The sequence below is a fragment of the Xenopus tropicalis genome, chromosome 8 (assembly GCF_000004195.4).
Source record: "Xenopus tropicalis strain Nigerian chromosome 8, UCB_Xtro_10.0, whole genome shotgun sequence".
Taxonomy (NCBI): Eukaryota; Metazoa; Chordata; class Amphibia; order Anura; family Pipidae; genus Xenopus; species Xenopus tropicalis.
The window spans coordinates 63679701-63702381 of NC_030684.2; the positions used below are offsets into that span (position 1 = coordinate 63679701).

The following is a 22681-nucleotide window of genomic DNA, read 5'->3' on the forward strand; positions in this document are numbered from 1 at the left end:
GCCAGGTATTCTATGAAACATTTCACACTGCATCCAACTGTTTAAATGATGCATTTATTGATTTTTTCCACAAATCTTTCTGTGGGCACACGGATGTGTGATTCATTTCAAACTAGTTATTGAGAATATGTGACTAATCCTGAATTTGTCATACATCTGTCTCAGTAAGTGAATCAGTAAAGGCATTTGTTAGGTATTGTGTAGTTAGTAGTGTGTTGTGACTACTGTTTTCTAAATATTGAAAGGGTATGAAACTCTAGACTGCCTGTATGTGCTGCTTGCTTTTATTGTTAGGACTAAGGAAAGTGACACAGATGACAGCTCTTCAACCTTATTCTAAAGCAGTGCTTTAGTGGCCAAAGCTCAAAAAGTTTACATTATTTTGTATAAGTAGCACAGTTTGTAGAAGAACACAAAATATGATGCTTAAACTGAAGGTTAAAATAAGTTCACCCTCAGGAACTTATCAGAGTGTTGTATAGAAGAAAGGTATAATACTAGCAAATCTGTGTTTGGTAATACAGCGTTTCATATGTCAATTTTGTGTTTACATTTATAAGTTTCCAAATCCAGGCTCCTGCACAATACATGACATACTGTTTCAGCCAAAAATTACAACCATAAATGAATGAGCAGTATCTCTTTAACTTGAGATTCCTCTCTTTTATTTATTCGGATAATTGTATCCATGTAATCATTTCCAGGACTTGTTATCCCATATGCTTCATGTTGATCCTCATCAGCGATATACAGCTGAGAAAGTATTAAAACATTCCTGGATTGCATGTAGAGATCAGCTTCCACATTACCAACTGAACAGACAAGATGCACCTCATCTCGTGAAGGTAAAGCCTAGGGTGCAAGAATTCCAAAGTATATGTTTTTAAATTAAAGGGATTGTGTCATAAGATTCATGACATATTTCTAAATTGTTTACATAGCTAATAATTCACTCTACCATTTAAAATTGTAAGTATGAACTAACAAATGTATTTTTGTAGGTGTAATATTGGTGTGTAGGCAGCCATCTCAGTGCATTGTGCCTGAGTCTGAGCATTCAGAAAGTCACATGGCTGTGGCACCCTGGGAAATGAAGAATATGGCTAGCCCCATGTGAAATTTCAAAATTAAATATGAAAAAATCTGTTTGCACTTTTATCAAATGGATTTCAATGCAGGATTTTGCACAAGAAGCTCTGTTAACTGATTCCCATGACCGTATTCTTTAAAGGTCTGCTGTTATCAGGACAAAATCACCAGTATTTGGACAGCTTAGTTTAGCTACTTGTATGCTATTCTATTTTATACATAAAAGCAAAATGTGGGCTACTGTCTGGTACTTCATATTTATTTAGGAATACATACTTGCTATTAATTGGGCAGGACAGATGTCCTTTGAGAATAGAAAATAGGGGTCATTTACTTTGAACCCAGACACAAGTGCAAGAGCACCAAGGGGTGCAAAAGCACATCCCTTACTGCTCAATTTAAAGGCACTTTTGTTCTGACCTGGCTGCCCTCCTCTGCCTCTTGCTGGATTTTGTTGCTAGGTGTAGAGTGCAGCACCAGCAGGAACAAGGCAGCAATGTCTTTACTGCTTGCCATAATGTACAGTAGGTTGCAGAACAGGGCACTGTTGTGCCCTCCACCTGTCTACCCATGTTATGGGGCTGGAGGGGGGAGCTCCTGCGTGCCACCGGCCACCTCTCATAAATACAGTGCTCCCAATCACAAGAAAGCACAGTATTCATGTGAGGATGCAGGTGGCTGTGGAAAAATAAAATAACATTTGTGCTTGCATCCTTCATTTTCCACAAGTGGCATAATGTATTTATGAAGTATTTCACGTTTTCTTCCCCAGGGAGCAATGGCTGCAACATATTCTGCTCTGAATCAGAAGACGTTTCAACCCATTCTAGAACCTGTTGCAGCCTCCAACTTAGCACAGCGTCGCAGTATGAAAAAGAGAACGTCAACGGACTTGTAGTTCATTTCAAGCTTCGTTGCCAAATTGAAGCTTGGGATATGTATGCCCAGCCTGTGGTTGAAAGGCAGTTAAAATCTCTGTATTACTTGAATATTCTGTATATGTCTCTTATGGAAGACACATTTTGTTTTGATTCATTCTGTGCTTTTTCTAGAGCTGGTGTTTGTGATTTTAATTTAAATATCAGGGTACATAACAGAACTGCAACATTTCTCCGAACCCAGTGAAACGAAAGAAATGTTGCTTTTCTGATTTCTTTTGTGACAGAGGCTAAACAAGAAGCTGATCTTAATTCTTCCTTCTCTAAACCGATACTCTGTTCTAATACCATAAAATATATGGGGCGGAGCAGATCTTTGCCCATGTTTTTCAGAAACCAAGTTTTTCATCCTCTATTTCACTAAGAATTTGAAGCTTCATCTGCAGAAAAGACAAAGGTTTTGGCTTTACTGTCTGTTTAGCTTTCCTGTAGAACGGAGTCCTCCTGTTTCATTTAGAAATTTGTTATACGGCCTGTCCGTTTGTATTACTAATACTAATTTGTACATCTCATGGATTCTGAGGGCCTAATACCATCTATTGGATTTTGCATCTAGTTCCTGAAACTGTGGGGGCTTTAAAAGCAGGATTATAACATCTCTGCTCTATGGAAACATTTGCTTCTTATCAGGCTGCCACAAATGAATTCTGCTACCTAGCGCTTGTCTCTGTTCCCATGAAAAGGATTTTTCGTCAGAAGACTTTTCTGTGGACTTCCTGTAGTTTAAATGATCCATGGGTTGAACTGTACATAAATATGTTGTATTATGTTTGTACCTATTGTACTAATGACTCAATATTTGGTTTTGTTTCTTCTAATATATATATTTTTTTGTTATGTTGAAGGTACCATTCATTGCTTTTTACCAAGTAGGTTAAATTATATTTTTGTAGAACTAAATATTATTGAAAACCAAAATAAAAAAATCAAGAACCTGGCTTGAAAATGTAAAAATGTTAGCTAGTTATATCTCTGTTACATGAAGAAAATGGTCTGAACAGTGACGGGAGTGTTGAGACAATTCTACAGGACAGAGGCTGGCCAACATTTTCTGAGTGCAGACGCAGTGTCTTGCCACTGGTTAACAAGCATTTGTATATATAGTTTATTGTCATTTAGTAGCTGTAAGTGGCCATGTGGGCTTATCATCTTGGTGTTTTTGTGCTGCAGAGGGTCACATTGTATTGTCTTTTACATCAAAGGAACGTCTCTGCTGCTTAAAACTTCAGGCTTTAGCTCTTCTAGCTTATTGTTTTCTACTGCATGTTTCTGCCTTGTGATGCGCCCCATCCTAAAATTCATAAGTATTACCCCAAACATTTAAGTGATTAATTCTCACACTCAGTGGTGATAACTGTGCCATGCAAATACCTTACTAACCACAAAATATGTATGGGAAATCTATGCAAGGGCCTTAAATTCTCAATAAAAACACAGTTAATCTTTAAAGTTTAAATCTAAAGTTTGGAGATACATCCAGTAGTTTTTTTGGGCGTTGCTAAATTTGGCTGCTAATGTGTTTTACTTTAAGATTTTTTTTCTAGTTTAGCCTCTTAGGATATGGCACGTGTGCGGTATCTCTGCCGGCAACTGCTTACACAGGGAAATATCTTCATTGGGCAGAAATCCATGCCATGTGGACAGTGACCGGCAGATTGCATTCCTGTCACTGGAAACATACACAAGGTGGTAGGTTCTCTTCAAAACCACTGTGCAGCATTAGCCTTAGGAAACCTAGTTTACAGAGTGCCTCTCCTGATCCAGATGTTGTCCAGAGTTGTTAAGAAAAAAATGTAAAAAGTTTAAAATATTTAGAATGTATCTGGTTTTCTGCTCTTTAGCCTGAATGTTACTGCCTGTAAGGATACCATAATGCAAGAGTCTTGTATTGTACATTTTTCATCACGCCATTGTTTGAAATGTTTATGGGCCAAATGTATGTATATGTGTTTGTGTTATTTAAAATACTTGAAAGATATTAAGGGCTTTTATTGTTTGTAAATGCAAGGTATGATCTGTGCACCTTTGAAAACTGTGAGAAAGTGTTTTATTGATTACGTCTCTACTGATCTACGTGTAGAGGCAAGACCCCCCCACAAGTCATCTCAGAAAGAACATATACCCGAATACTGTGTGTTTGCTTATATTTTACTAATGTTTTATTTGAGATTTCAGAGAACTGTTCATCAGGTTATATATGCTTTAGGTGCCTGTGCTCATGCCATCCCTTTACTAAATCTGTACGCTGACAAGTGTTAATTTGTCATAGGCAACAAAATGGTGAATCTGGCAACGCATTGCTTATATACACAGAGATCATATATTTACCTGGTGGTGCCTTACTGGGACACTGCAGTAATCCCTGTGCAGGATATTGTCCAACAATATACACTGTGGCACACCACCTTACTTATAATATAGCTATAAATTATCTGGTTAATTACACGGATATCCTCTGTTTTCACTTTTTTACTTGGCCTGACGAGAGTACAGAGAGCAAGAATATTTACAAGAAAGGTAATATAAAGTAACATGTTTTGATTATGCTTTTAAATTCTAGCTGTAAACCAGATACAAATGAAATGGCCTGAAAATAACTTTATGTTCAAACATAGGACCCAATCCAATTTATAATCTTCAGTGTTTACTTTAAATATTGTTGTTTACATGTTTTGGGTCACCAAGATCCTTTTTTCACATGTAAGCCATAAGAACACATAAGGAAAGCACTGCCTGCAGCAAGTATCTTGACTGTCTTCGACCGGCAGACTTATATTTAATCTAGTGAGGGAAGGTAGAAAATATGCATTTAGGGATCAATTACCAATATTATTATCATCCTAGGTCAGGACTGGGACTGGACTGGGTATTTTTCAGTACACAGAGGCCCAAAACAGCTCCACCAGCCCAATAAATAGGGACTGCCTATGGCAGCGGTTCTCAACCTGTGGGTCAGGACCCCTTTGGTGGTCGAACAACCCTTTCACAGGGGTCGCCTAAGACCATCGGAAAACACATATTTCCGATGGTCTTAGGAATAATTTTATGGTTGGGGGGTCAACACAACATGAGGAACTGTATTAAAGGGTTGCAGCATTAGGAAGGTTGAGAACCACTGGCCTATGGCATCTTACAGCAGCCCAGTCCGTGCCTGTGCATTGCCCAGCTCTTTGATAAATAAGCAGGTCTTATATTCTGAGTAATTTAGATATCCCCTCAGTCAACGTAAGTAAGGTGAACTTTGTGCTAAATCAGTGCTGTCCATCCTTTTCCACATGGTAGGCAAAACATAAAACTATTTAGGGGTGAATGTTATGAAACTGATGTTATACAAAGAAGCCAGGCGAGCTTGTGGCCACTTCTGGCTCATTGGCTTCCATCTGCACAGAACTATGCTAAATACTGAAATCTCTGTTAGATTTACTGTTGCCATTGTGCTTTACTTTTTTCCTTGCCTAAGAGCAAGTCATGCTAGGTGCCTTTGCCCTTTCCTAGGTGGGATAAATGTACCTTTGTGATCAGAAATTCTGAACAGAGCCAGAGTTGTTTTTGTTTTCAGTAAGAGAAATGTTTTAGCTGAATTTGAGAGAAGACCACAAAGTCTGTGCAAAGGCCCCTGCCCTTAATACACTTGGAGTTTATATAATAAAAAGCACTAAGTTTTTATTACATATGGGGTTTGCCATTTTCAATCATGATTTCTGGACTGTCATGTGGTTTTATGCAGCTGCGACATTTTATGAAGGCCAAGCAATGACAGACAGAAATTTTAATAAATAGCATGTTCCCTAATTTCTAAATTCACACATTAATGGAGTTACAAATTACAATGTTACAGATTACAATGCATTATATTTGCCTTCTGAATTTCGGGGGGAGGGGGGTTTGCATGAAGCAGCTTGTAAATGTAATGTATGTATGTATTTTTTTAACTTTCATTTGGGTCATTCTTGGTAGACCACTTCCAGTTTAGTAATGTAATTATGAATATGTATAAGTAATTAACCCTGCAATTTAGCTTTATTGGAGATTTAATTGAAAGTCTGTTTTTTCCACCAAAAAAATAAATGTTGAATGTCTGTATGGGTGTGTGTGTACCTTAGCTGTATGTGAGCCCTTACCTAAAACTGAATGGTATGGTAGTCCTTTGTAAGGATAGCTAGGCTTATTTTAACCCAGTCCTAATAAGCAATATTTATTCAAAGCTTTAGTGTTATAATATGGTTCATTCAGTTCCTGGCTCTATACAGTTTGAGATGGTGGCTGAATTGCTCATGCAGTGGTTGAATAAATTTGACTTGAGTATGAAAGTTGCCTTGAAGTGAAACTGTGCCATATTACACTCTCGTAGCCCATGGGTTTCTCAGAGCCAGTCTCAGGATGATCCTGAGGGTTAGCGTGGGTCTGAATTGGAGCTTTGGTTCTGCATGGTGAAATGCAATGGCATACTCACGGATATAATCCATCAAATTCCTCATGCAGATTGCTTAGCACCAGCCATTCCTCTTTTCAACTGCATTTGGGATGAATCCAACTTTCTGCTTTTCCTAATTAGTCTGCAGAGGCCGCTGCATTTTTTTTTTTTTTTTTTTGTTTTAACCTATAATTTATACCTAACTGTATGTTTGTTTGCATGCTACAAAATCCTACCGATATACATAGTACTTCCCCATTCTTAACCCATTTAGGGGCATATAAAGTATATGAAACGGTGAAAGAAAACATTTCACAAAACACTCCCAAAATTGTGGGAATTTTGTAGAGAATTTTTTCCCTCACTTTGAATATGTCTCTTAGGGTTAGAATAGGGTTCAGAGCTGCTTCAAACTGATACACACCAGTCTGCTAAACTGTATGTAATGGCAAAGGATAACTTGCATCATGTGATTTGGCACTGCTACTTGCTGATGTTTGGTGACTAGGAATTCATGGAGTAGATAATCACAAAGTGATTTTCATTTTAACATGTTGGTCACATTGAAACCACTCTACCCACTGTGATATGGAGACTTGTACATCTTAGCAATGTGTTCTGTATTGTCTTTTCGGATAAAGGATAGGCACTCCTGACTTCTGACTGAGATGTTTTAGTCCATTTGCACTTTTACATTCTTGCACTGATGTATGGATTGTGGTCCTAGTGTTGTAGCATGGTGACGGCCATTAAGACATGAAAGGGCATTATGTAAAGATAAAGTGCAATGCAGTTACTTGTTGTCTTGGGTACTGATACTGATGTTCACATTCTGTAATTATCACCTGCTCCTTCTATAAGCATATTGTGAATTTTGTATCATAATGTATTTATTCTGTTTATTTTTTTAGAATGTTTAAGATGTTTCTTTTAAAGCTATGTATATATTGCCATTAAATTCACATTATACTACATTTTGTGTCCATTTGGGTTAACTTTTTTGTTCTTAGAACATAGTAAGTTAGGTCGAAAAAAGACATACGTCCATCACGTTCAACCATAATGCCTATATATAACCTGCCTAACTTCTTTTTGATCCAGAGGAAGGCAAAAAACCCCATCTGAAGCCTCTCTAATTTGCCGCAGAGGGGAAAAAATTCCTTCCTGACTCCAAGATGGCTATTGGACCAGTCCCTGGATCAACTTGTACTAAGAGCTATCTCCCATAACCCTGTATTCCCTCACTTGCTAAAAAGCCATCCAACCCCTTCTTAAAGCTATATAATGTATCAGCCAGTACGACTGGTTCAGGGAGGGAATTCCACAACTTCACAGCTCTCACTGTAAAAAATCCTTTCCAAATACTCGTACGAAACCTCCTTTCTTATAAACGAAGTGGGTGCCCTCGTGTCCGTTGGAAGGACCTACTGGTAAATAAAACATTAGAGAGGTTATTATACGGTCCCTTATATATTTATACATAGTTATCATGTCACCTCTTAAGCGCCTCTTCTCCAGTGTAAACAAACCCAACTTGGCCAGTCTTTCTTCATAACTGAGACTTTCCATACCCTTTACCAGCTTAGTTGCCCTTCTCTGGACCCTCTCTAACTCAATCATGTCCCGTTTGAGCACTGGAGACCAGAACTGAACAGCATATTCTAGATGGGGCCTTACCAGCACTCTGTAAAGGGGAAGAATAACACCCTCCTCCCGTGAATCTGTGCCCCTTTTTATACAACTCAAAACCTTGTTTGCCCTTGCAGCTGCTGCCTGGCATTGCTTGCTACAGCCAAGTTTATTATCTACAAGGTCTCCAAGGTCCTTCTCCATTATGGACTTGCCTAGTGCAGTCCCATTAAGGGTATAAGTGGCTGCATATTTTTACATCCCAGGTGCATGACCTTACATTTATCCACATTAAATCTCATCTGCCACTTAGCCACCCAGATTTCCAATTGATCAAGATCCTGCTGCAAGGATGCCACATCCTGGATAGAATTGACTGGTCTGCAGAGTTTTGTGTCATCTGCAAACACTGATACATTACTTATAATACCCTCCCCTAAGTCATTTATGAACAAGTTAAACAAGTGGACCCAGTACAGAACCCTCTGTACCCGATCCTGTAGCCAGTTTTCTATCCATGTGCAAACAACTTCAGTAACACCAATAGAAAGCAGTCGTTTGTGGTGAATGGTATCGAATGCTTTGGCAAAATCCAAATCGATCACATCAACTGCATCCCCACAGAAATAATGCAGCTCTAACTGTAACCGGAAGAAGCGTGGAAGCAAAAGGCAGAACTCTATGAATTGGCTGATGTGGCCTAGCATGTATATGTGCCTTGGCTTGTTTGTGTGCACTGAATCCTAGGATCCCAGGAGAAGGCCCTTAATTCTTAAAATGGTAGTTTTCTATTTGTACCCAAAAGCACATACTACTAAAAAAAAGTGTATTTTTATGAAATTGGTTTATTTAGATGAAGCAGGGTTATACATATGAGCTTGTTTATGCAACATATTTTTTGAATTGTTTGGGGGGTATATTTTTCCTTTAAAGTAAAAATAAATTTCACACTTGCCAGGCAACATCAGCAAATTCATGGACAGAGTTCTAAACATGAGTGCATTAGGCAAGTTATTTTTCCATTACTTTCCTCACAAACAGTTGCTGGCAGGGTTATCTATGCCAGAGGCATTGAGGTGTGGGGACTGGGTAACTGACAGGAGTATATTAGAATAGTAATAGTAACTAGAGAGGTACATTTCCTGAAGAAAATGTGAGTGGTGCTTGCCGTGGCAAAACTCGTGCCCCAATATTACAATGTTTCCTTCAGTTCTCTGTGACAATTGCCCCTGCTGGGGCAATTAACCGCCCACCCCTCAGAAAAGTCATAGCACCCCATTCCCGAATAAGCCGCACGGTTTGACACCTCATTCATGGGTCTACGACAAACCGTGGTTAATTGCCCCCTGCTGCCCACCCAGGTATCAAATGAGGTATCAATTGCCCCCTGCTGGGGCAATTAACCGCCCACCCCTCAGAAAAGTCATAGCACCCCATTCCCGAATAAGCCACACGGTTTGACACCTCATTCATGGGTCTACGACAAACGGTGGTTAATTGCCCCCTGCTGGGGCAATTAACCTCCCACCCCTCACAAAAGTCATAGCACCCCATTCCCGAATAAGCCGCACGGTTTGACACCTCATTCATGGGTCTATGACAAATGGTGGTTAATTACCCCCTGCTGGGGCAATTAACTGCCCACCCCTCACAAAAGTCATAGCACCCCATTCCCGAATAAGCCGCACAGTTTGACACCTCATTCATGGGTCTACGACAAACGGTGCGGGACTCAAAGTTGGTCTCAATGTTAAGTCTATGGGCAGATAATTTCCCCCTGCTGGGGCAATTAACCGCCCACCCCTCAGAAAAGTCATAGCACCCCATTCCCAAATAAGCCGCACAGTTTGACACCTCATTCATGGGTCTATGACAAACGGGGGTTAATTGCCCCCTGCTGGGGCAATTAACCGTCCACCCCTCAGAAAAGTCATAGCACCCCATTCCAGAATAAGCCGCACGGTTTGACACCTCATTCATGGGTCTACGACAAACTAGTTATTTGCCTAAATCCCCATTATAAGTCAACGGGGCAAATTTGGGGAGCTCTCTTGCCCCGGGGGTAAAACTTATACCCTTGTGCGGGGTATCTTCTGACACAGGTTGCAAACCTCTTCAAATGTGGTAAATTTCACGTTTCTAAAAAATTCCCTCTCTGCGCTACAATCCGTCAAAGTTGGCCTCAATGTTAAGTCTATGAGATTTTGGGTCTACGACAAACGGTGCGGGACAAGTAGCGCCGAACTTTTGTACGGAAAAAGAAGAAGAAGAAGAAGAAAAAGAAAAATAAGCCTGTGAGATAATAATAGTGATGCTTTGCTTCGCAAGCACCACTAACAAGTTTACAATGTCAGTATACTGAAATATTGCATGTAACCCCTCAATAGAAAACAAGAAGAAACCTCAAATTTCCTTTGTGTGATGCTGCAGCTCCCTGCACCCTTCTGTCTCTGGTAGCTAACAATTATCTGCATTATCAACCTGCCACAGTATGGCTACTCACTGATATAGCTATAGAATAGAGCTTTTATACTGTTTCAACAATTCACGGTTATCCAAATGTCCTGGTGTCTGTCAGTATGGGTTACAGTGAATAACAATATGGAAAATAAATGCAATAAGTTGTAGAAATCAGTGGCGTAGCGAGGGGGGTGCCGAGGGGGCCATGGCCCCGGGCGGCGTATCAGAAGGGGCGGTGGCGGCTCCTTCTCTCTTACAGGCAACAGGCGCTTTTATAAGGTTGCGCCCGTGCGTATGACGTCACACGTCAGCGACGAGGCGCAACCTTATAGAAGCGCCTGTTGCCTGTAAGAGAGAAGGAGCCGCCGCCGATGGTCTGTTGGGGGTATGTACTATGGGGGAAATTGGGGGCACTGTGTGGGGGCTACTGTCTATGGGGAAATTGGGGCACTTTCCATGGGGGGGGCGGGTCTTTGTGGGGTATTGTGTATGGGGGCACTGTGTATGGGGCAATTGGGGCTCTGTGTATGAGGGCACTTTCTATTGGGGGGCAAGGTCTTTGGGGGGTATTGTCTATGGGGACACTGTGTATGGGGCAATTGGGGCACTGTGTATGGGGGCACTTCCTATTGGGGGCACTTTGTATGGGGCAATTGGGGGCACTGTTTATGGGGGCACTGTGTATGGGGGCACTTTCTATTGGGGGAACTGCCCACGCTACGCCACTGGTAGAAATTTAAAAAGACAAATGGGGTTATATAATAAAAGGCACTGTTTGCCCAGGTGCAGTAACCCATAGCAACCAATCAGCAGGTAAAATTTACAGTAGAATTTCACCTGTTCAAAATCAAGAATTTTATTGGTTGCTATAGGTTACTGCTTCTGGGCAAACTTAGTGCCTTTTATTACATATGAGGGAAAGTCAGTTTCTGCGATTTAAATAGTCTGTGACCCAACCTACACAAATGTGGTGCATTAAGGGAACTCTGTATGTGGCTAGCCCCTACAAAACAAGTTGCTCATGTTCCATATCATAGAAACAGCTGGAGATACAGTAACTGGCACAGAAGAATAGGAGGTGTAAATGGAACTTTAGATGCTCTAAGGGTGAAGACTGCTAAACTCTGCTAAACACACATAGAGACAGTTATCAGTAAATAATCAACTTTGGCTATTTTTGTAGCCATGCCAAGTAACTGCTACTAGTAGCTCTGTGTATTTGTGTCACTCTCTTGCTCACTGCTGTAGTATATAGTGCATCCACTGCATGCTCCTCTTTTTCTACATACATTTCTGGTAGAACAGTTGGTATAATATTCTCATTCGTTCTTTATTTGTTACAAGAAAATCTCAGCCTGGCTGGAAATATAAATCTAACCAGTGCAGTGCTATGGAACTGGCCAAGCATTTACGTGTATGGAGCTTTTATTCCATTGGAGGGCACTGTTGACTTGCCTATCAGAGCAATAAAAGGTGCAGGCAAGACTATTTATACAGGAATATGAACAATGACAAGAAAAAGATCTCAAATTCTCCAGTACAGGCATAAATATAAGCAACGTGAGCAGATAAATGGTTACAGGCCTGTGATATAGGGTACGGGAATGCTGACACACTAACATTGTGTAACAGCTTCACCTATTCATAGCCCCAAATCTGATGTATTAAATTGTCTTTGCCTTTTTACTTGTTAAACCTGCCTGTTCACGTGTATACACATACTGTATGTAACAAATGCTAATCAGTGTCAAATAAAGGAAAAGGATCATCCTAATCTGACATCACAATGAATAACTTCTACAGGTAAAAGGTTCTATGTACAGAAATGGTATATACAGGGGCATTTTGCATGCAGGACCTGTCACCCACACACAAAACTGTATAATAGTTTAAACACGAAGCCCAAATTCTTTTATTTAAAGTATCCATAAAATGTTTTAAATGTATTTAAAAATCTCTGCTGTTAATCATATATTGCTTTCCCCACCTCTATATCTGAGATATAGCTATTGCTTTTTACTTTCTATGCTGCAATTCCTAGACATCAGTGCCCTCCTCACATTCCCCCCTCCTTCCTCACAGTGTAGAAACTTGTATCCTGTGCATGGGCATCAATTCCCCCATTCTGGTGCAAAACACAAGATTTTGGGATGATGTAAAACTTGCATTATTAACTGTGCCCACAAAATGGCAGCTGCCTGCTTGCTGTGATTGTGAATTCCAAGACTAAAGGAAACAAACTTTACAGGTATATCATTTATGTAGTGTAAGTAAAGTTTATTTTGCTTGGCTAGCACAAAAGCAATGGATTTTGAATGATTTCTTAGGGTGGCAGGGCCCTTTTAAGATGCAACCATAGATGTGGGTGTCAATCCAGATTTTTCAGTTGCTTTTTCTTCAAGTAGCTCATGGTGGCTTTTGTGGTATGTTTAGGATAATTTTGTAGGAATTTAAAGAAAGCTATTCTTCCATCTACACATACAATGTTTCCTGTCTTGCTGGCTGCCATGCAACCCCAAAACACAATGGATCCATCCCTATGTTTGGCAAGGTTTTTTTTTATTAAATGCTCCTTTTTTTTCTCTCCAAACAAAGCTTTGGCAATTGTGGCCAGAGAGCCCCTTTTACTTCATCAGTTCCATACCACTTGTTTCCAAAAGGGATCTGGCTCATCTAGAAGATTTTGCTGGTAGAGTTTCCTCCTTCTCATGACTCTCCCACGCAGATGAGGATTCTGGCATGGTGCAACCCCACTTTAGTGTCAACCAAACCTTCCTGCAGGCCCTTTGCCGTCACTTGAGGGTTCGCCTTTGCTTTTTTTGGCCAACGGATGAGCAGTTCTCAATGACCGTTTTCCAGATATTCACAGTTTCCCTTAACTGCCATTTCTTGATGACATTATGAACAGCGGTGTTGGATTGGGGAGGCAGGGCCCGCCTGAAAACCCAATAAAAGGGTCCCAACAGGACCAGTGTCCACTGGATTTTCTCCTATTACACTAGCAGGCCAGTGTTTATAGACATTATATTACTGCCTTATGTTACCGATCAGTGAAACCCAAATGTACAGTGTATATAAAAAAGTCTACACACCCCTAATAAAATGTCAGGTTCCTGTGCTGTACAAAAATGAGACAAAGATAAATCATTTCAGAACTTTTTCCACCTTTAATGTGACCTATAAACTGTACCACTCAATTGAAAAACAAACTGAAATCTTTTAGGTGGAGGGAAGAAAACCAAAAAAAACTAAAATAATGTGGTTGCATAAGTGTGCACACCCTTAAACTAATACTTTGTTGAAGCACCTTTTGATTTTATTACAGCACTCAGCCTTTTTGGGTATGAGTCTATCAGCACGGCACATTTTAACTTTGCAAGATTTGCCCACTCTTCTTTGCAGAAACGCTCCAAATCTGTCAGATTGTGAGGGCATCTCCTGTGCACAGCCCTCTTCAGATCACCCCACAGATTTTCAATCGGATTCAGGTCTGGGCTCTGGCTGGGCCATTCCAAAACTTTAATCTTTTTCCGGTGAAGCCGTTCCTTTGTTGATTTGGATGTATGCTTTGGGTCGTTGTCATGCTGAAAGATGAAGTTCCTCCTCATGTTCAGCTTTCTAGCAGAAGCCTGAAGGTTTTGTGCCAATATTGACTGGTATTTGGAACTGTTCATAATTCCCTTTATCTTAACTAAGGCCCCAGTTCCAGCTGAAGAAAAAAAGTCCCAAAGCATGATGCTTCACTGTGGGTATGGTGTTCTTTTGGTGATATGCAGTATTGTTTTTGCGCCAAACATATTTTGTGGAATTATGGCCAAAAAGTTCAACCTTGGTTTCATCAGACCAAACCACCTTTTCCCACATGCTTTTGGGAGACTTCAGATGTGTTTTTGCAAAATGTAGCCTGGCTTGGATGTTTTTCTTCGTAAGGCTTTTCCCTTGCCACTCTACCCCATAGCCCAGACATAAGAAGAATACGGGAGATTGTTGTCACATGTACCACACGGCCAGTACTTGCCAGATATTCCTGTAGCTCCTTTAATGTTGCTGTAGGCCTCTTGGTAGCCTCCCTGACCAGTTTTCTTCTCATCTTTTCATCAATTTTGGAGGGACGTCCAGTTCTTGGTAATGTCACTGTTGTGCCATATTTTCTCCACTTGATGATGACTGTCTTCACTGTGTTCCATGGTATATCTAATGCCTTGGAAATTCTTTTGTACCCTTCTCCTGACTGATATCTTTTAAGAAAGAGATCCCTCTGATGCTTTGGAAGCTCTCTGTGGACCATGGCTTTTGCTGTGGGATGCGACTAAAATAATGTCAGGAAAGACCAACTAGAGCAGCTGAACTTTATTTGGGGTTAATCAGAGGCACTTTAAATGATGGCAGGTGTATGCTGACTCCTATTTAACATGAATTTGAATGTGATTGCTTAATTCTGAACACAGTTACATCCCCAGTTAGAAGAGGGTGTGCACACTTATGCAACCACATTATTTTAGTTTTTTTTGTTTTCTTCCCTCCACCTAAAAGATTTCAGTTTGTTTTTCAATTGAGTGGTACAGTTTATAGGTCACATTAAAGGTGGAAAAAGTTCTGAAATGATTTATCTTTGTCTCATTTTTGTACAGCACAGGAACCTGACATTTTATCAGGGGTGTGTAGACTTTTTATATCCACTGTATATTTAATATTTTGTAAACCCCTAAGGTTTTTATTGACCCCATCCCATGATCCCTGGCTGCAGTTTGAGAAGCAGAAATCTAATGGTACTGCACCCTTCATTACTTAAGGAACTGGCTACTTACCTTTATAAACTGATATCTGGAATAAAAAGTAAATACACTAAATTATTTCATTTTCTTTAGAACTTTCAAATAAATGATAGTCATTAAAATATTTAGATAAATCTTTTTTTGTGCATAATAATAGTAATCATAAAGTTCCTTGCAATTTATTGACAAAGGCGGAATTAATTTAAGACAAAACATTCACACGCCTCGGGAAAATTAATATTTCAGAATTCCTCTATTTTCAAAGCTGGGTTGTGTTTGACTTTGCAAACACAATTTGCAAGCCTAAAGGAATGGAAAATTGAATTTTCTAGATACTTTAATTACGTATAACGTACATTTCAAACAACCAAATAAGTCGGTTTGAGCGATTAAGTTTGCACAAAATTAAAAATGCTTATTTCCAATTGCAATGTGAAATTGTCTTGCAGGGATGTATCTGGTTGAGCAATTGGTGACCGATGCAGCAGCCTCCTACAATAAGCTTCTCTCTTTATGGCCATCAAACCAGGCAGAATCCTGTTTTGATATGCAGAAATCCTAAAAGGGATTTGGATATTATGTTTGCTAACAATTACTAACTGGTATAAGCTTTCTAAGTCTGAGGAGAGATGGCAAAAGCTGATAAACTGATGGGGATAAATAACAAGATAAGCGTATTGGGGTTACGGCATTGGAAATAATATACTGGGAATAAACTGGGGCTAACCTTTGCCTGTTGCATTGTGCAGAGTACAGGGGAATAGCTATGCTGGCATAGTTTACGGTAATACATAATGGCCTAAATTAGGGGGGACTAAATGGGGTTGTGGCAGGTGAAAAGGTATCACATTTAAGTGAAGTAAGTAACATTTATAGAAGAAAGAGGGCAATAATATACAGTACCTAGTAGTAATATGTCTAAATCAACTGAACTTTCTGAATCCAGTTTTATCTGGACCTGATTGCTCATTTGAGCTACTTCATAAATGTTGGGGAATTCTCCTAGCATTTCAAACTATTACAATAACTTTTATATTTCCCTTAAAGGAAAGGAATGAGTTTATTATTGGCAGGTGGCACTCATCTTATTGAAAAATGCACAAGCCTGTGGTACTATTGTAGTTAGCCCCACATCACCATGTCTATGAAGATTTTCATTCATCCAGGTCATGGTATATCTAGTATAATAAATTTAAAGCAACTGCACTTGTTTGGTAATCATTGAAGACGTTTCACTACTCATCCGAGCAGCTTCTTCAGTTCAACGGTTGAACTGAAGAAGCTGCTCGGATGAGTAGTGAAACGTCTTCAATGATTACCAAACAAGTCCAGTTGCTTTAAATTTATTTATACTAGATATACCCACACCACCATATTTTTGCCTGTCCCAAAGAGTCCTTATGACTCGTCTGGGCTGTTCTCATGTGCAGTTTACTACTACTTACTATTACTACTGTGCATGGGTACAGTCCAGGGACGCTGCCATAGGATTTCCTTTTTGCATTTCTGAAATAAATTGCATTCATCTGTTATAGCAATTAGATTTTTGTAACTATGTAACTCAAGTAGACTCCAAATGGGTGTGCCTTGAGTATGTAAGGCCTTTACTAAGAAGAGTTTGATATCTCCTGACTAGATTGTAAGCAGGTAGAGTTTGTGATGCACAGGGCAGCAAGGGAAGGTTGGCTTAAGGCAAGAAGTCTTTTAATCCTTGGCCTAGCTAAATAATAAGCTATGTAGACCTGACTTTTCTTTCCTGTATTTTTCTTCACTATGCTATCATAGAGCCGGGCAGTGGGATTCAGGGCCATCTGTCACAGTGTAAAGACTGTACCTAGATTCAGCTTGGCACCATGCATGAGATTCTTCGTGTAGAATATAATCTGGAACATCTGACACATTTCTAATGCTTTTTAAGAAGCAGCAGAACATATCCTACAGCAACTATTTTTTACAGTTAGTGCAGAGCTTAATTTTAAATTTCTGTTTTTGACCTAAATGCACTTTAGGAAATTGCAATTAAATGAAGTGATATCTCTGGAAATCATCCTACGCATACTGTATATTGTCCTAGAAAAGAAATGCCTGCAAGGATTTACCCTGACTGCGATACTGATACTGTTCCTCCAAAAAATAAAATAACTTCCACTTTTAGGGAGAAAAAATGGCATTCTAAGCAACTTTGCATTAATTACACGTTTTTAATGGTTTTATAAACATTTACAAATGTAATTGCTATATAAAGCAGTATCTGTTTTTTGCATTGCCTGCACTCCTGGCTGTGACTCCTGAAACAATGTAGCAAGCCAGCTGACGAAAACTGATTAGAAGACCTAAAGGGAAAATTGCCTCCTGTTATTGTTTTCAGAGTCAGACACAGACTACATAAATTGACAAACTGCTTTCAACTCAACTGCAATTAATTTTACAAATTTCTTTAACCATTAAATGTGTGTCTGCAATGCATATTAGAAAGTTGCTTGGAATACTATTTGGATTCCTCATACAAAAAAAATCAGTTTTTAGGTGGAGGAGACCCTTTAACTCACCTAAAGCAAGCTCTCAGAACACCCTGAGAGGCAAAAGGTTTTAGAAGAGGGGGGAAGGAATGTTAGTAAGGAAACAAAGCTTGGGGTTGGGGAAGACTCAGCAGTCTATTGGTACCAATTTCAAAGTTAGTGAAAGCAGAAATGATAAAAAAATACATTTTTGAGAACCCAATTAGGATTTATGCTGGATGTTTGATCTAGTCCACATGTGTCAAACACAAGGCCCACCAGGCTGTTTTATGTGGTCCGTGGTGACTGTGCCTGAACATGTAGCACCTATCACCTGACAGCGCCGCTCCAGTCCCAGTGGTGCTGCACGGTCGGCCGCGACTTGGCCTGTGTTTTTAGATTTCGGCCCCTTATGTAATTGTGTTTGACAATTACAATTACAAATATATGACTACAATATTGTCTTGTTTAATTTTTGTTCATCAAACTTCAGCATCCTAAGCAATCATGAAGGCAAAAATAAAAAAAAGAAGAAACAGATTGATTCACTTGCAAAGACTAATTGTTTTTAAGTATATCAGTAGAAAAAAAGATGCAGGTTGATGTGTGGCTTCATTAAGAAATGTAGATATTTTGGTTATAGAGTACTCTGATAAAGCAGATACGCTTAATTAGTTCTTTTCCACATTGTGGATAGGTTACGTTGGGTCTGCTTTTACCTAATTTCTTCATTAATGAAAATGGGATAGTATTGTAAGCAGTGTAAATATGCATTTTAACCTTAACTGGACTAAGTAAGGAAAATCCTTGATAGAGTAGGACCCAGAGGTAGTTGTGAATAAAAAAAACTTACCTGTAGCATTACCAGTTAGCAGTAGTAAGTGTCCTGTATGAAAAGGGTTATAGATTCAAGGGTGAAGAGCATCATACTAGAATATGTAGTGCAGTTTTGGTCTCCGTGGCTTAACATAGTTAGAAATAACATAGACAAGTGTGACTTAGCTGATAAAGGGTATAATAGTTCTCAGGTATATGGACATCAGACACGAAGGAATCTATTCACAAGACGAATAGAGGTTTGCTCTTTAAATGAAAATGAATGGTTTTACAGTAAGTGCTGTGAAGCCGAAGAATTCTTTCTCTGAAGTGGTTGTACTGGCAGATACATAAGGCTCTGACTTCTGGTCCACTCTGTCTTCCATATTTCATTCACATATAGCCATTGGTAAGGGAACAAGTAAATATCCAGAGACATTATTCCCGTTGGGTTAATTATTATTCAAAGTATGCTATTTTCCAAAGCAAGAGTCTACTTACTAATGGTGGTCAAGTAATCAAGTAATAGCACAGCTTTTATATCTATTATTCAAATAAATGCAATACAGAGCTACCCTGCACCCTTTGTATAACTAATAACTAATTAGTCACTTAGAATTGTTTTACTTCTGGTAAAATGTCAGGTATAATTTATGAAAACATAGCCATAGACTGAAAACATTAATATGTATAAAATAGTTATCTTCCAAGTGGTATAATAAATACCCATGTAAAGCCCACTCTGGATCTGGCAGCTGTAAGGAACACATCTGGAAACCTTACACAGGAGACACTGTGTACGTGCATTTAATCAAAGCAAACAATCAAGTATTTGTTAGCGTAACATGCAAGAATAATGGTATGTTGGTGGCTAGGAGATTCTGTTTGTGCATTCTAAATAATCATTAGTAAATGAGTATTCTTAATTTGATGTATTTTACTAAAAGCAACGATTCCTATATCATAGTATGGGATGAGATCTGGAAACCCGTTATCTAGAAAGCTCTAAATTAGGGAAAGGCCAGTTCATTTAAAGCAAATAGTTCTAACTTTTTTGAAATGATTTGCCTTTTCTCTGTAACAATAAACCAGGACCTTGTATTTGATGGTAACTAAGTTGTGTGAATGCCTATTGGGAGGCAAAACAATCTGGATTCTGTATATAGTGACATTGCAATCATTTATCTTGTATCTGTTAATACAACACTAATATTCTATAGTTATGCAGAGAGCCATGCCTGTCATTGGACCTGTGCATATATTCCTGTGGACACAGTAATTCTGTACCAGGACTGAAGTCCAGAAATGGGGACTGTTAGGGTTGACACTTGTCCGGATTTGACAGCCCTTCTGAAAATTAGGCTCCAATACTGAGCAGAACTCCCTGAGATTGGCACTGGGATCGGCCAATTGCTGATCACCATGTCATATCCCCACGCTGTGATGTTACCGCCCCTGGCCATACACTGTAAGATCCGCTCGATTGGCAAGGTTGCCAAGGGAGCGGATCTTCTCCCAATATGCCCACCTACGGGTGAGCGATATCAGGCTAATTCGATCATTTGGCACTCAAGGGGCCAAAGTGTGACCAGTTCTCTGTATCTGTAATCTGTACTTCCCCTAATAAATCAGTACACGAAATCTTCAGGTATTGAAGAGAACCTTAGAATGTGGTGATTTCAAAAACTATAAACACTTTACTATGATATACCCTGATCAATACCACCTCCAGTTTAGTCAAATCTCTAACCCAACTATTTTATCTTTCCTATCAGCTGGAATCTCTCTTTTCTACTCTCCTCCCAACACACACACTAGGCTCATATACTTCTCCAACCACATATCTTCCATGCCATTCTGCCAGTCCCATCTGACTTCAGCTACTTCTTCACTCTGTATCCCTGAACTTATCTCCATGTACCCACTAACTTGCTCATTATGATCTACTTCTCATCACCTCATCTCTTTATATACCTGGATTCAAAACTTTGCTTGAGCTGCACTGCTTCTGAAGAATTTCCCTTCATGTTCCATAAGACTTTCTCCTAGTCTTTCTGCCTCTAAACAATTCTTAACATTATCTAAAATGTACCCTCATCCAGTTTAGCATTCCTTCATAGTACAATACAATGCTACATCTCTCCCACGCCTTACTCATAATCCTGCCCACCCCTGCACTATTCTGAACATCTCATATTCATTTCTCCTTTTAGACTGTAAGCTCTAATAAGCAGATCCTAATTTATTAGTAAGCTGTACAGACTAATATAATGAATTTAAGTTATTTCTCACCATCAAAGTTATCTCATTGCTTGTGCTAATCAAAACGTGTAACCAAAACGTGAAGTGCTTTTACAAACAGTTACCTAAGAAAAGGTGAATAAAAGTAAAGCAATTCAGTAAAATAAAGCAATGTCGTTCTTGGTGGCCCACAGCCCTGGCACCCTTAGCCCTGATGCTGGAAAGGAGAAGAAATGTGCCCTTGTAATGAAAGAGAGCAATTAAGGTTCCATAAATAATCTGTCCAGAGTGGTTTGTAAAGTTGCAGATAGATGGAAAATCTAGTTAAGCAGCTAACACCCAGTGCCAGGGGAAATCCAATACTTTCATACACTGGCAGGGAGATGTATATTTTCTTTTACACATTGGGGCACATTTGATACTTTGCTAAAGAGTGGATTTGCATAAATGGAGCTTGACAACTTATTCCCAATGACTGTGGGTGTCATAGACATGAACAGCGATGATGAAATGCCACTTGAGTTTGTATATATGTTTCTGGAGCTTCACATGAGGCGCTCTAAATTAAGGGGATTTATTTTGATGTTCAACCTGCAGCCAAAGGTTGAGGGTTACAGTCCAACAGGAGCCAAATGGTTGGATATGCCTGATGTATATATATGATACTTGTGATATATGTGCTTTTATGTACATTTTTTCCTCAAGGGACCTCTGAGGCACAAGGTGAATGCCCCTATTATTCCACCCTAAAATCAGTCCTTCATTTAATAAATATAATAAAAGACATGATAACAACAATTTCATAAAAAGGGGTCTGTCACTAATGGGGGGGAGTGATTAACTAATCAGCACCCAGAAACAATAAAATGAAGTCGTAGGGGCAGATTTATCAAATTGTGAAATTACAACACAACAGAAAACCACACACATTTTCTATTCATTCCTATGGGATTTTTTGATGTGGATTTATTAGATGGTGAACTCTAACTTTCCCCCTTTTATAAATATGCTTCTAAAAATCCCATAGGAATAAATAGAAAGTGGGAGGGTTTTTCTGTGGTGAGCTCTAATTTCACACTTTGATAAATCTGTGTTATAGACTTCTCTAGGCCAGGACCCAAATTATAAAATTATACAATTAATATATATATTTATTGAGTTAGTTTACTGAGGTTGTGGATTTCTAAATAAAAACAAATATCTTACACATTTTAATAAGCATACGACAGATCTAAAACTCATACAAGAACATTCCTTGCCATGCAACATTTTCCCTGTCTGAAGAGATCTAAAACAATAGGTGAAATTTACTCTGTCCAAACTGGAATCTGAAACAGTAAGTGCCCCCATGAACAAGAATTTATATTTTTATTATCTTTCTGTTCAACAAACACAGAGCTTTCTGTGGCTCAATTTGGTGAACCTCCTAGTGCTTTTATTATGTTCTCATTGATAATTTCACCATCCACTGCACTGATTCCTGGGCTATTAGATATCTGTGGATAACTTTTGAAAGCCTCAGTGCATGTAAGTGGCATCTGCAGACCGGAAGTGGCAGTGCAGTTTAACTATCAATGTGCGCCTATATTGTACAATTTCTACTAATTTCCTGGAAATAACTGAACAATTGCTTTTTGATCCTCATTCTTGCATAAAATCAGTTCAGAAGGCTTGTTTACTTCTGCAACTGCAGTTGTGGTCCCCACAATTTCCCCACAGTGATAATGTCTGTGCCTGTCTCTTTAGCCACAAATGTGCTGTGCCTAGGCAGTTACGTCAAGAGAACAGCCCCTTTGAGATCTATTTAATAGAGTAAATGAG

The 22681-nt window shown here is 39.2% G+C and overlaps 1 protein-coding gene across 3 annotated transcripts in view; it reads left to right on the forward strand.

Moving 5' to 3' along the window:
- The window catches only part of rps6ka6 (ribosomal protein S6 kinase A6), a 40187-nt gene extending 36186 nt beyond the window's left edge, over window positions 1–4001 (forward strand). For 2 of the 3 annotated variants that reach the window (XM_031892395.1, XM_031892394.1), the window contains exons 21-22: window positions 705–845; window positions 1862–4001. In XM_031892395.1, the coding sequence (XP_031748255.1) occupies window positions 705–845; window positions 1862–1987 (267 nt within the window). In that variant the 3' untranslated portion in view covers window positions 1988–4001. The remainder of the gene's footprint in view (window positions 1–704; window positions 846–1861) is intronic. The other variant, XM_031892393.1, reaches the window with a different exon arrangement.
- The last annotated feature ends 18680 nt before the right edge of the window (window positions 4002–22681 follow it).